This window comes from Pinus tabuliformis, chromosome 4_1, assembly GCF_031772625.1.
Source record: "Pinus tabuliformis cultivar Carrire ecotype Pingquan chromosome 4_1, CPIR1, whole genome shotgun sequence".
Lineage (NCBI taxonomy): Eukaryota > Viridiplantae > Streptophyta > Pinopsida > Pinales > Pinaceae > Pinus > Pinus tabuliformis.
Window position 1 is genome coordinate 469,004,395 of NC_142303.1, and position 15,169 is coordinate 469,019,563.

The 15,169-nt window shown below is 38.1% G+C and overlaps 1 protein-coding gene across 1 annotated transcript in view; it reads left to right on the forward strand.

Moving 5' to 3' along the window:
- Nucleotides 1–14,026, forward strand: part of LOC149176471 (Nucleotide-diphospho-sugar transferases superfamily protein) — a 204,115-nt gene extending 190,089 nt beyond the window's left edge. Inside the window, exon 14 of the mRNA XM_089419923.1 lies at nt 13,405–14,026. Coding sequence (XP_089276049.1) covers nt 13,405–13,557 — 153 coding nt within the window. The 3' untranslated portion in view covers nt 13,558–14,026. The remainder of the gene's footprint in view (nt 1–13,404) is intronic.
- Nucleotides 14,027–15,169: the final 1,143 nt, after the last annotated feature.

Sequence of the window (15,169 nt, forward strand, 5' to 3'; positions counted from 1 at the left end):
CTGACATACCCTTAAGTTAGGGCTTTCACAATGAACCCTTCTAGGGTTCCACAATAGCAATCAAAGATCTGAGGAGGGTAGATTTATCTAATGATGAATCACCAAATCAAGAATCTTTAAGATTCAAAAAAGCTAGACAAAAGATGTTAGTAATAGTTTATCGAGAATAAAGATGGAGAGAGAAAAACTTGTAATTCAAAGCATACCTCTTGTTTCTTAACAAACCTTGTAATTCCAATGCTTTGCTTTTGTGATGCCTTCTTTCTTGAGTCTTCAACTAGTTTTCCTAAACAAGGAAAATGAGAGTAAAATGTGATTAGTATTTAATGTAAACAAAACCAGATAAGTAAGGAAAACTAAAGATGAAAATGGTAATAGGATGCTTATCTTTGGAGGTTGATGAGAGCTCCCTCCAAGCTTGAGGGATACCTATAACCTTAAGAACAAATAAAAATGTTTTTCCAAAGATATGTTAAACCTAAAAACTAGAAATCAAAGTGAAATAAAAAAAACTTAGATCAAAGGACTTTAGTAGTGTAAGTCCCTTAAATCCAATTCTTCAGGCTTAGTCTTCTTTGGAGATCCTTCTTCAGCTACATTGGCTTGATCCCTGCTTCTTTTCTTGTTCTTCGGATTGTCGGGATAATCACTTTTATAGTGACCCATATTGTGGCATTGGTAGCATTCTATCTTGGACATATCAACCTTCTTTCTTGGCCCTCTTGACTTCTTGGAGTGTCCTTTCTTGTGGGAAGCGGAGTATGCATTTGACACCTTTTTTTCTCCATTGTTGGATACTAATGAAATTCTTATTTCTTCTTGGGTGCAAGCATTCGATAATTGTTCAAAGGTGGGAGCTTCTTTCCAACTATTGAGACTCGAATTAAAAGAACTACAAGTAGGTGGTAATCCCAATAGTGCAGTGCTTGAAGTTCATCTCTAATCCTCGATATCCTTACAAAGAAGGAAGCCACAATATCATCCTTTGTCATCTTAGTAGTCCTTAACTCATTCTTCAAGCTTGCTACTTGACCAATATTTTTGATAGTGAATAATTTTGTCAATGCTTCATACATTTCTTGAGCATGGTCTATATTGGAAATGTATGGGACAAGATTGTCCTTAATGCTTTCTACCATCAGAGTCATAGCCAATATCTCCAATTCTCTATACTTCACCTTGTTTGCATCACTGGATTCTTCGATAGGTTTCTTCACCTTTCCTCTGACCACATCCAAGACCTTGTTCTTTTCAAGAATGAGGTCAATTCTCTTCTTCCAAGATCTGTAGTTTGATGCTCCTTCCAACTTGTTCTCACTCTTTAATGTGTTAGACATTGTCCCTGAAGATAGTGAGCTTCTTCTCTTCTAAGAGCTCCTTATATGATCCCTAGATCAATCCTTTAGATTCCTTCTAGTAGATACTCAAGACTGCCTTTTTCCTCCTTCACCTTAGCTTTGATACCATGTTAGAAAATCAGAAAGGCAGAAAGATTTTCTTATATAGATAATTACTTGTGATTCTTTTATCTTTATGTTCTTCTTTATCTTTTAGTTCATCAAGCAATTACCAAAACAATAACACAAGGACAACAAATGTAGGCGGACAACCAGGGAAAAATCCCTATCTGGGGGAATACCCAGTCAACAATTCTTACTTCAATAGTTTCTTGAGATAATCCAAGACTCTAGACCTAAACAAAGTTCCCTCCACACCAAGTCAACCCTCAATCCTTCTTGTAGATGATAGCTCTTCCAAAGCAACTTCGACCTAGCAGCATCAACAACAGCTTCAATCCAGTAGTAGCTTCAACCCAGCTTATGTAGCAGCAACAACTTCGACCAAGCTTGGAAGACTTCGATCTCCCTTGATACACCTCAAAATAGGGTAAGAGTTGTCCCAAAATTTCGATCTTGAGGTCTACTATCTCCTTCTAGAAACTCGCACTCCTTTCCAACCCTTCTTCTAGCTCTTTCTCAACTTTGCACTTTTCCAGCTTCCAACTTCAGAAATCGAACTATATGAGAGAGAATGAGATGCTCCCAATGAATTCGAACTCCTTGTATTTTATAGCCCTTCTGTGAGGTCAAATTACTTGTCTTAAGGCCGACTTGATCTTCTTGAGGCTGACTTGGTGTGGAGGAGACTAAATTCATTTTTGACTAAAAAATAATTCTTTTTACATGATCCGAAAGCCCAAGAAGGGAGTCTTTAAATGTATAATGACTCTAATGATTCGGAATAAATCCTAGAAGTCCTCAATGGGGACTTTGACCTAAAACATGATGACCTAAGCATGAAACCCATGCTTTAATAAGTCAAATAATAATAATAAAAATATTTTCTTCATTCTTTTGATAATTACATCTGAAACACGTTTATGATGACCGAGCCTAGTTACAAATTCAACACATACTCACCTGACAGGGTTACAACAAATTCCCATTCTTGAGAAAAATGGGAAAGCATTTCGATGGATTTCATCATGGGGTTACCTCAAGTGCAAGGAAAGGACTACATTTATGTGGTGGTTGACAGGCTCACAAAGTTTGCACACTTCTTCACCATACCTTCCTGATACTCGGCAACACGGGTAGCAGAGTTTTCTTCAAGGAGAGATTCTGATTGCACGAACTGCCAAAGACTATCGTCAGTGATAGGGACCACTGATTCACGGTAGGAATTTGGCAAGAGTTGTTTAGGTTGGTTGGGACAAAGTTAACACTGAGTACTAGGTTGGCTAGAGGGCTATTTGAGAAACTATGTGTCAGGTCAACAAAAAGCTTGGATAAAGTGGTTACACTTAAGAGAGCATTGTTATAACACCACTTATCACATGTTGATTGGGATGACACCCTTCAGAGCCTTGTATGGGTATGATGCACCAATGTTTGTGGATCAAATGTTTGGAGACAACAAGGCACCTAAAGCTAAGGATTGGATTCAGGAGAGCTAGGACACACTGGGAATCCTCAAAAATAATTTGCAGATGGCTCAGAATCAACAAAAGGTTTATACAGATAGGCATCTTGTGGAGCATGGCTTTGAGGTAAGGGACTTGGTATATCTTCGTCTGCAGCCCTACTAGAAATCATCACTTAAATTGAAAGGGGCAGAGAAACTAAAACCTAGATTCTATGGACCCTATAGGATTTCGAGGCGTATAGGAGAGGTGGCATACGAGCTACAACTCCCAGAGGGGTGCAAGATACATAATGTCTTCAATGTTTCATGCCTTAGGAAGGCCCTCGGACAACACATCGTCCCTTCTACTAAGCTTTCACCATTGGACGAAGAAGGTCATTTGATTCTGGTTTTGGAAGAAATTATGGAGGTAAGGGAATGAAAGCTAAGAAGCAAGACCTATTGATGATGCCGCATGGGAAGGAGAATAGGTGCTCCAACATCCTGGATTGAAATTGCTTGAGGACAAGCAATCTTGGGCGAGAATGATTGTACTGTCCCCATTCGCTTGGGAGACATAAAGAGAAGATTTCGCTAGCCTCATTAAGTTCTTGTAGTCTAGGATGAGAAAATTAATCAAGGGGACATAATTCGCCTAGAACAACCCACTAAAGTGACTTTATTAAAATAAAAGGTAAAAGGGTGACAAAAGGGTCAAGTGTGTTATAAATAAGGGAAATGAGGAGTCTCTCCTCATTCTTGCATTCACTCAGTTGAAAAATAAATTTTTGGAGAGCTCTTGAGAAGAGAGTTTGGGTTTTTTGGAAACCCTCATTCTGGTTGTTGGTTTCGTTGTTGAAACTATACACCCTAGCTAGTGTTGGCGCAGAATCACTCGGATTTTGAGATTGTGCTTCATTGTTGATGGAGAAAGGTATTGGTAGAGAAAGATAACATCTGAAGGTGTCATCAGTTGATTTTATAACATGTCTTTGGGTATTCTATATTCTCTATAATAGACCGAGCTTATCTCCAGTCCATGTGGCCATTTGCTGAAGGAGTCGAGCTGCTATAATGGGACCGAGTTTTGCCATAAGTCTGAAGGGCCAAGTTCTGTTATAAAAGGGGTTGAGTTTTGTCTTAATTTTGAGGGTCAAGTGGTAAACATTTTTATAGGTCAAGTTGCTGATTTGAAGAGGGCCGAGTTCCTTGTCTTGTGTCTATTCAAGCTGCTATAGACATCGGTTATTACTTGCTGAGGAAGTTTTGGGAAGGCTGAAGGTATTATTAGTTATCATACTTGCTTATCCTTGGAGTGGTTGTCGTACAACCTAACTGTTTGAGGAAAGGTTGCTATCATTTACCCTCATATTTCTTTCTAGAATTGTTGTAGCAAGCTTCTATCAGTGGCATGTGTAATTTCTGAGTTCAATGCAACTATATATACTGCTGTTTGGAGTGTTTCCATAGCGTCTATTTGGCACTGTACATGTTTTTTCAAAAATAAATACAAAGAATGCACCTACAACCACATGCATGCAAATTGTTTGGCTAAATACCTTAGTGGCCAACTAAAACAAACTCAAATTTTTAGCGGGAATTTTGAGATATCCCAAGGGGAGTATCTTACATGTATTTTCTCCCTTGACCCAACCTTCTTTATATAAGTTTGAGTTATTATTAAACCCACAACCCTAATTTGCAAAGTAATTGATGGTTGAGACTAGAGATCAACTTCCCTTTAGATCAACCACTGAGATTTATATAATTCACTAATGCAAATAACCTTTATATTTTATGAGACTAAACTCACTTTTTTCTCATAAAAATATATTACTTTAATAATTAAAGTAATTGTTAAGGTGGTTTAATTAGGCGACTACTCCCTCTTAGCAAGGAAGGTATTCTGTACCACTCCTAGCTTGTCCCTATAAAACAAAGGCTTCCCTTTCACCAAAGATTTGGTGAGAATGTATGCAATCTACTCATCTGTAGAGATATACTGAAGTTTCATTGCCCCTTTCTAGATCCTATCTTTGATGAAGTGATATCTGATCATAATATGCTTGGACCTGTCATGGAACAATGGATTCTCAGAGAGTTTGATGCTTGGACCATGTTTGGACTTGTCATACAAGATAGTTAATGCTTTGAGGTCTCTAACAACAAGGACCATGCAATCCCATCATTAAGAAAAATCTGGAGACATTATCAATACAATGCATCTACAAGAGGAGAGTATTGATGTGGCATGGATTCCCATCATGGGGATTTTCCACTATAGTGAGATAGCTTTCCATTATTGTCATCACATACATGACAACTAGAAACCACTAATGGCTCGCAATGCACTGTTAAGATCATAGGATAGAGAAAAGAATTGAATGGAACAACCAACAAACCCTAAATCAGCATGAACCATAAGCACATCCTAAAGAGAAGAGAAGATGAACCCATGAACAAGGAAACAAAAGATATGGTGCCCATAGGCTGAAGAATCAATTGCTGTGAATCACTATCAGGAGATGATTCAAATGAGAGCTTGATCTTGTGTATTCATACACAACTCAAGTGAGGTGCCCCTTTTTAAAGGGAGGCATCCCTACAAGTACACAACTCAAGTGAGGTACCCCTTACTGAAGGGAGGCATCCGTACAAGTACACAACTCAAGTAAAGTGCCCCTCACTGAAGGAAGGCATCCCTTCAAGAGGGAGTTATAACTTATGGGATCATATAACATCGTCATGCATCCAAGAAAGTGACTCAGTCGACCTAGTCAAATATATAAAAATAGAATGAAAAGGGCACTTAACCATATATGACTACCCGGAACTGTAGTCAGTGTTGGTACCAGAGAGGTAGGATGCTAACTAATCAACATAAGGACTTCTGCTTCAAGATTGGAGAAACCTTTGGTGAGGGTAATGCCTCATAAACCAACTGTGTCTAAGAATTGTCATCCATGTGGTATTATTCACAACACACAATTAACAAAGACACATGTAAGTGCTGGAAGCAAAAATTTAAGGGCTTGCTTCCAAGAATGGTTGAATGATAAATGACATGACATAAAAAAAAAATGGATTAGACAGACTTACAGATACATGCAATCAAGCATCATTGAATGGAAATTGGTTGAGCCTTGAAAAATAGAACATGATTGGTCAAGTTTTCAGGAGATGGCTGGAGATTACACATGTTATGTATATCATAGATGGAACTAAGCAACTTAAGCCCGCAACACTAAATCTCAGTTTGGATTGTGATGAGGGACATTAGTTTGTTCAATCTAGATACTCTTGGAAATAACTATTATTCAATTCATGGACTACTCAACCTCCCTTGCAAAAAAGTATTGTCCTATGTCTAAGAGTGGTAGTTGCAGAATCTGTGAATTGGAAGAATAGACTGGATATGTCAAGCTACTGAAAGAGACCATTATTTGCCCACTTTTAGGTTTGATCTGTTGGATCAAAAATATGCTCAAATTTCAAATTTGTCGGAATAGATTGAAACTTGAACAACTACGTAGAGTTCGTCATTCTGAATCCGATGCAACTTGTTTCGCGGAAAATATACGTCATATGCTCCCGGAAATGAGGAAGGCATCCCTTCAAGAGGGAGTTATAACTTATGGGATCATATAACAACGTCATGCATCCAAGAAAGTGACTCAGTCGACCTAGTCAAATATATAAAAATAGAATGAAAAGGGCACTTAACCATATATGACTACCCGGAACTGTAGTCAGTGTTGGTACCAGAGAGGTAGGATGCTAACTAATCAACATAAGGGCTTCTGCTTCAAGATTGGAGAAACCTTTGGTGAGGGTAATGCCTCATAAACCAACTGTGTCTAAGAATTGTCATCCATGTGGTATTATTCACAACACACAATTAACAAAGACACATGTAAGTGCTGGAAGCAGAAATTTAAGGGCTTGCTTCCAAGAATGGTTGAATGATAAATGACATGACATAAAAAAATGGGATTAGACAGACTTACAGATACATGCAATCAAGCATCATTGAATGGAAATTGGTTGAGCCTTGAAAAATAGAACAGGATTGGTCAAGTTTTCAGGAGATGGCTGGAGATTACACATGTTATGTATATCATAGATGGATCTAAGCAACTTAAGCCCGCAACACTAAATCTCAGTTTGGATTGTGATGAGGGACATTAGTTTGTTCAATCTAGATACTCTTGGAAATAACTATTATTCAATTCATGGACTACTCAACCTCCCTTGCAAAAAAGTATTGTCCTATGTCTGAGAGTGCTAGTTGCAGAATCTGTGAATTGGAAGAATAGAATGGATATGTCAATTACTGAAAGAGACCATTATTTGCCCACTTTTAGGTTTGATCTGTTGGATCAAAAATATGCTCAAATTTCAAATTTGTCGGAATAGATTGAAACTTGAACAACCACGTAGAGTTCGTCATTCTGAATCCGATGCAACTTGTTTCGCGGAAAACATATGTCATATGCTCCTGGAAATGAGTTTTGATCGATTTCCCAAACACGCAAATTCTGGCAAAAAATTGTGCAGTGTACCTAGTCAAAAGTCCGTAGAGATCATTGGGCCTGCTGACTATGCAAGGTGATTAGGCTTCGAAAAGGGCCAATGACATCATGCCACTTGTCAAATCTTTATTGGGTTGAGTTGGCAATTTCGTATTGGTTGTTGGTGTGTGAAACATGGACCAACCAGAGGTTGCCACGTGGACTAACCAAAGGCTGCCATGTGGCATCTCTGTGGCCACTAAAAATTTGAAGTCTGGATTGCACTCTGCAAGGTTTGACCACTGAACCTATTGCAAACCAAACACCACATATACTAACACGCCAACCGTAGTCCTTTTTTAAAGGACTTATGAAATATACATATTTAAACATTGTTTGGGGCAGAGGTATGGTTAAGGGCTGAGGGCTAGCCTCAGCCCTGGTCATCGCGCCCACATGGACCAGGGCTTACCCCTGACCCCCCAACGTTTAAACACAGACCATGTGACCAAGAGCCTGGAACCAGGGGCGTGCCGGGAGGGTGCCAGACCCTAGGCGCCAGCCCCTAGTCACATGGGAGCCATGTGACCACCGACGCGTGCATAGGGGTCATTAGGCAAATTAATGATCCCACAATTTGCGCTGGCAGCTCGCCAATTTATCACCCAGTTAGCAAAAAAAGGGGTGGTCTTGTAAGACAGTTAGCCGGACTTGGCGAATTTGTAGGTTTACTAGCAACAAAACTTGAAAAACTCTTAACTTTCTTAGTTTTTGGTCTTTTTGGGAGCAAAAAGAGGCTAGACATGGTTTTTGATAGCTCTGAAGCTGTTGGAGCAGGTATTGAAGCCATTTGAGCACTGTAACATATTGTAATCACCATTTTTTGAGCATAATGATATAGGGCCAAACATTGGAAGCTGGACCAGGAGACGTAGCCCAAGAGGGGTGAACTCCTTCATCACTTGCTATTTTGTGGTTATTGTTATGGTTTTATTGTCTGCAACTTTATGCAGTTTATGAGTTAAATTCATGTTTTAATGTGTGTATGAATTCAAGTTAAAGAGCCATAAAAACGCATTTAATACACTTGCAATTTACATAATCCTTAAGCAGTTTCATATACAGATCAAGTTTGGTATCAGAGCTTAGGTTTTTCTTTGCTGCTGTGAGGATTTAATTGTTTGCAAGTGTTTCTGATGCTTAAAAGGTTGAAGCTCAAGATAGGAGAAGGAAAGTTTGTGGGTGCAAGTTCTCAAGTTGGAATAAGGAGAGCACATTTGCCACAATCTCCACCACAACTTTCACGTCAAGTTGTACCTGAAGCTTCAGTAAGCATGTCACATGAAGGAGGACTTGATAACATGCCAGATGATGAGAAGGCTTTCACAAAAGCATTCTTTGACATGACTCATATGGTGAAAGTTTTCTATGAAGAGAGAAACACAAGATTGCAATGTGAGATCTCCAAGCCTTCAAAATGGAATGGTGACAAACCACCATACCTTCATCTTCATCTTCTTCCACAACAACCCTTACACAAACACCTCCACATTCTCCAAAGGGACATGGTAAAACTCCCTTATTGAAACTTGATATTAAATTCGAATTGCCTATGTATGATGGTGAAGTGAATGTTGAAATACTTGATAATTGGGTACGTCAACTTGAAGTATATTGCAGGATTCAAAACATCAAGGATGATGAAACAAAGACAATTTTATTTCATTAGCTTATATGCAGAAGGCTATTATGGATTGGCAGTATTTTATGCAATTAAAAGGACAAAGTGTTCAAAACTATAGTCAACAGTTTAGGAGAAGAGCACTAGTATTGGGTGTAGATTTGTCATCTCAAGACACTTTGTTAAAATATATTGGAGGTTTACACAGTTATCTAAGGCACATTATTCTCATGTTCAATCCCACAAATTTAGATGAGGTTTGTGTTCAAGCCACACATCTAGAAGCAAGAGGGAAACATATTTCAGATAAGAAAAACGAGAGTTCCCTTGAAATTGGAGAAAAAGGAAAGGGTAAGTTTAAGGGAAAAGGGAAGAAGAATGCTTCTATTAAAATGGAAAAAGAAAAACTCACATGCAAACATTGTTTGAAAGATGGCCATGATGAAGACCATTGTTGGAAACTCCATCTAGAGTTGAAACCCAACAAAATTAAAAACAAAGAGAAGGAGAAAACAACTGCAATTATAGAACATGACTTAGGTTCAGATTCAGGAGATGAAACCAAGATTACAACGATGAGTTTGAAAGGTAAGAACATAGCAAACACTAGTTCTTCAAGTTGTTCTAATGATACTCAAGATGATGAAACAAGAATTGAACTTTTCCATATTAGAGTTGTTTCAAAGCATACCAAAATAGACACTATTTGATAGTGGTTCTCAAGCAAATTTGATTTCTGAAGACTTAGTCAAGAAGTTAAATCTAGAAATCATTGCACATCCAAGACCGTATCCTTTAGGCTGGATATGTAAGAATGAAAATTTGCAGGTGACAAGGAAGTGTATCCTAAGATTTGCAATCAATGCAAACTTTCTTGACGAAGTTGAACTTGATGTAATTTTGCTTGAGATTTCAGGTATTGTTTTGGGAAGCCCATATCTTTATGATAGGAGGGAAATATTTCATCACCATGAGAATAAGTACCACTTGTTCAAGAATGGAAATGAGTACATAGTTAGAGCGCATAGGAACAAGATGAGTTTGTCTCTTATGCATGCAGGACAAATGAAGAGAATTGTGAATGCAAGTCAAAATTTTGCTTTGTTAATGTTCAAGCATAGAGATGTTGTGAATGAGGCCTTTCAAGGAGATGCATCAAATGAACAATTTGATTTCATTGAAGTTGCTAATGATTGTAATAAGTTGTTTCAGGGTTCTAACATGTTGCCTCCTAAAAGAGGTAAACAAGATGAGGAAAAATTGCAATAGCATACATCATTGTTGAACAGTGATGGGAACAAGATGCTGATGCTAAAGAGTGCAAAGGTCAAAGAGAAAGTGCCAAATAAATTTGACAAAGAAGGCATAGGTTCCACAAGTTCTTCTTGGGGGTTTCAAAATGGTGCATGGCAATGGCGAAAACACTTGGTCAAGAGTCGAGCCAAGTACAAGGCAAGACAAGCTAAACATCGTCATGTCGACAGTGTTCGAGGTGAGAAGAATTTCAAGTTGATTAAGTTTCCTTTGATTGACAACCGAGGAAGGAATATGTTTGTTCCTTCAAGGACAGTTTGCTGCTCTGCAAATTCTGGCATCTACAACAACAAGATAAGGTCTCCATAATCAAGGAAAAGATCAGTTTTCATGAAAAGTTTAAATTGTTGAATTCAGGAAAATTCCAGTGGGTTGAGACTAGAAGGGTGAGGGAGTTGTACCCTCATCTAATTGTTTAGTAATAAAGAGCTTTTGGGGTCCAAAAGCTTCCAATGGGGAGGAGTGATCCATTGGATAAAAAATATGCTCAAATTTCAAAGTTGTCGGAATGGATTGAAACCTGAACGACTACGTAAAGCTCGCCATTCTAAATCTGGTGCAACTCGTTTCGCGGAAAACGAATGTTGTATGCTCCCAGAAATGAGTTCTAATAGATTTCCCAAACAAGCAAATTTTGGCAAAAAGGTGTGTTGCCCAGTGAGCAGTTCGTATAGTTGACTGGGCCTACTAACTGTGCAAGGTGATTGGGCTTAAAAAAGGGCCAATGATGTCATGCCACTTGTCAAATATTTATTGGGTTGAGTTAGCGATTTCGTATTGGTTGTTGGTGTGTGAAACGTGGACCAACCGGTGGTCGCCACGTGGACCAGCTAGAGGCTGCTACTTGGCACCTCGGTGGCCACTAAAAACTTGTTGAAGTCCGGATTGCACTTCGCAGGGTTCGACGACTGAACCTATTGCAAACCAAACACCACATACACCAACGCGCCAACCGTAGTCCTTGTTTAAAGGACTTATGAAATATATATTTAAACATTCACCACATACACCAACGCGCCGACCGTAGTCCTTGTTTAAAGGACTTATGAAATATATATTTAAACATTGTTTGGGGCGGAGGTATGGTTAAGGGCCAAGGGCTAGCCCTAGCTCTGGTCACCGTGCTCACACGGATCAGGGGCGGGACTGAAGTGTAAAAACTTCTGGATAACATAAATATATATAGAAATAATTTATTAATAAATGAATAGACAGATGATGAGATTACAATTGCGGGAGCCTGGCTTATATACCGCCAGGAACACCCTTTGGGGAAAGGGCATGATCTTATGATCGTGCCCTTTCATCTAATTTAACTAATATTTAATAATAACCTAATCTAACTAATTTTTACATAACATTGCCTTCCTCTCGAAAGAATGCTTTGTCCTCAAAGCATACGTAACGACGGATGTTGTTGACAAAATGCTTCATTCTCCCAAGAAGCTTCTTCTTCGGGCAAGTCCTTCCACTTGATCAGATATTCCTTGATAGTACGATATCGAAGCTTTCTTTCTCTAGTAGACAAAATACCTTCTGGTTCTAAAATGACTCTTCCTTCATCATCAAGGGATGGAAGTGTTGTTTGTGCTGTTTGATTGTTACCTAGTGCCCTTTTAAGGCAAGATACGTGGAAGACGTTGTGAACACGACTTGTCTCTGGAAGGCTTAAACCATACGCAACTTGGCTAATCTTTTTGTTAATCTGATAAGGTCCATAAAACTTTGGTGCCAATTTGTTTTTTCCTTTCTGTTTTAAGGATAATTGTTTGTATGGTTGGAGCTTAACAAATACCCATTCTCCAACGTCAAACTCTCTTTCGGTTCTGTTACGGTCTGCTTGTTGCTTCATACGATTCCTTGCATTATTTAGATTAGAAGTGAACCTGGCTCTGATACCAGATGAAGTGTAAAAACTTCTGGATAACAGAAATATATATAGAAATAATTTATTAATAAAAGAATAGACAGATGATGAGATTACAATTGTGGGAGCCTGGCTTATATACCACCAGGAACACCCTTTGGGGAAAGGGCATGATCTTATGATCGTGCCCTTTCATCTAATTTAACTAATATTTAATAATAACCTAATCTAACTAATTTTTACATAACAGGGACCAGGGGCCAGCTCTTAGCCCCGACCCCCAATGTTTAAACACAAACCATGCGACCAAGAACCTGGAACTAGGGGCGCGCTGGGAAGGGGCCAAACCCTAGGTGCCAACCCCCAATCACATGGGAGCCATGTGACCACCAACGCGTGCATAGGGGTCATTGGGCAAATTAATGTTCCGACAATTTGCGCCATGGGTTCGCCAATTTGTCGCCCAGTTAGCGGAAAAAGGGGGCGGATTTGTAGGACAGTTAGGCAGACTTGGCGAATTTGTAGGTCGACTAGCAACAAACTTGAAAATCTCATAACTTTCTCAGTTTTTGGTCTTTTTGGGAGCAGAAAGAGGCTATACAAGGGTTTTGGAGGAAGTATTGAAGCCATTTGAGCTCTATAGTATATTGTAATCACCAATTTTTGAGCATAATGATATAGGGCCAAAGTTCAAACATTGGAAGCTGGACCAGGAGACGTAGCCCAGGAGGTGTGAACTCTTTCATCACTTGCTGTTTTGTGGATACTATTATGGTTTTATTGTCTGCAATTTTCTGTAATTTATGAGTTAAATTCATGTTTTAATGTGTATGAATTCAACTTAAAGAGCCATAAAAACTCATTTTATACACTTGCATTTTACATAATCCTCAAGCAGTTTCATATACAGATCAAGGTTGGTTTACATTTATTGCTTAGTTATGTTCTGCTTTCTATAGCTAGGTAGTTCTTTGATTGTTGATGATTATATATTTGCACAAAAGAGTACTTGAAAGATTGTCTTCTTTGGTTTGTTTAGTATGACTTCATATATATGTGTACATGTAATGTACATATATATGATTGAGAGGAGAGAGCTAACCATTAAGAACGTATGCATTTGTCAGATTCAGCGGCACAGGGATTGTGTGATAGAGAGTTTCGAGAAAGGAGCAAAAACTCAGAAGCTAAAAACAGATTTATTGCCCCAAGAACCTTTTATTAGCTCTATTGTCAGAATTATTTTAAACTGGAGCCAACCGAAGAAATTTGACAACTAGCTTGCTAGGTTTGTTTTCTGATGTATGGCTTATGTACTTGTAAGGGTGTTGTAATATAGAGTTTGATTATCAAATCAATACTGAAAATTAGGCCTTTGATTGATGGGAGTTGTGAAGCTGTCTGTCATAGTTTCTTCATCTGGATTAAGGCAGGTGGCTCAAACATCTTACAGAAGCATTGCCAATTGAAGAGCGGTCTGCATATTGCAGAATGATCTTTACTGTAAAGTTGAGGCTATTCCACTGATTTTTTTCTTTTTCTGGGCAAGGTGGTGATTCTTGCTTACAAACTGGTTTACTGCTGTGTTACATTTCCAGGAAATCATTCTTTATCTGGGCTTCATTATTGTATTTGTAGTGAGACAAGGATATTTGAAATTGGCACTTGCCCATGATATTTATTCTCAATGTAAGATGTTTAATTCTTACATAATCTTTGCACACGGGTGTACTTTGCTTCTTGAGTCCATTACCTCGTACATATTTTTTGTCTTGTCTTATAAAGTTTGCATATATTTGTTTATATTTTATATTACTTATGATAAATCTCTCCTGACATCATGCATGTACTGTGACCCTTCTTGAATATATACCTGTTATGTAAATTTATAGTACGGGGCTGTTTATGCTCTAGGAATGTTTGGATAACTTATTTTCAGTTAATTGTTAAATACCTAATTCAGTGAGTTTCAGTTTGCATGTTGGTTTATTAGCATTTTTGTGCTATTCCATTTGCTCATATTCCAAATCTTTCGGTCAATCTGTGGTTACATCTTTCATGAAATTTAACATGGGCAGTGTTACTAGGGAAGTGTGTTTAAAATAAAGAACAAACTGAAGTTCAACAAAATGATTTGTCTTGAGAATTGTTTTTGTTCAATACTCAATAGAGTTATGTTTTTTATAGCAAAATACGAGATTCTAACCTTTCATTTACAGTTGCAAGTAACGAGAAAATTGTATGAAAATTCATGTATGCTATTTATGTGGAACTGCTATATAACAAAATTATACATATATCATTTTGGAAGTAAATTAATGCGGCAGATTTAAGTGGATAATATCACGATATAGTTAAGAGTTGAAGGAGTTGAACTTCAACACTAGTAGGCAATAAGGTTGTGTTATAATCAGGCCACTAAGAGAAAAAGGGGGTTCCATTATGTTCGAGTGCATTTTGTTTCATAGATTAGTAGAGCCGCTGAGAGTGGATAGAGAGGGCTAAATAGAGAGGGTTGGTGTTCTATAGCAGTCCATAGGCCACATGTCTCACTCTGTACTTGCACTATTTTCCATTCAAAGGAAAAGAGCGTAGAGCAACCTCACATTCTATTTGGGTTTCCCCCCGACAGGGTTTCCCAGATCATATCTTGGTGTCATATCACTTGTGAGTGATTTCTTTTTCATGTTCTCTATTTTCCACATTTTTTATATTTCACATGCATAAGCAAAACAAAATAACTTAATAATCCATAAATCTAAGGAAAAAATAAGCCTCAATATAGATATTGGATGTTAGTAAATTTTCATTAGATTTGTTTTGATGAACTGTCTAGTGGAATATCCATGGAAATTTGTAGGTCATTTTGGTACAAGAGCAGTTTGGGTATAT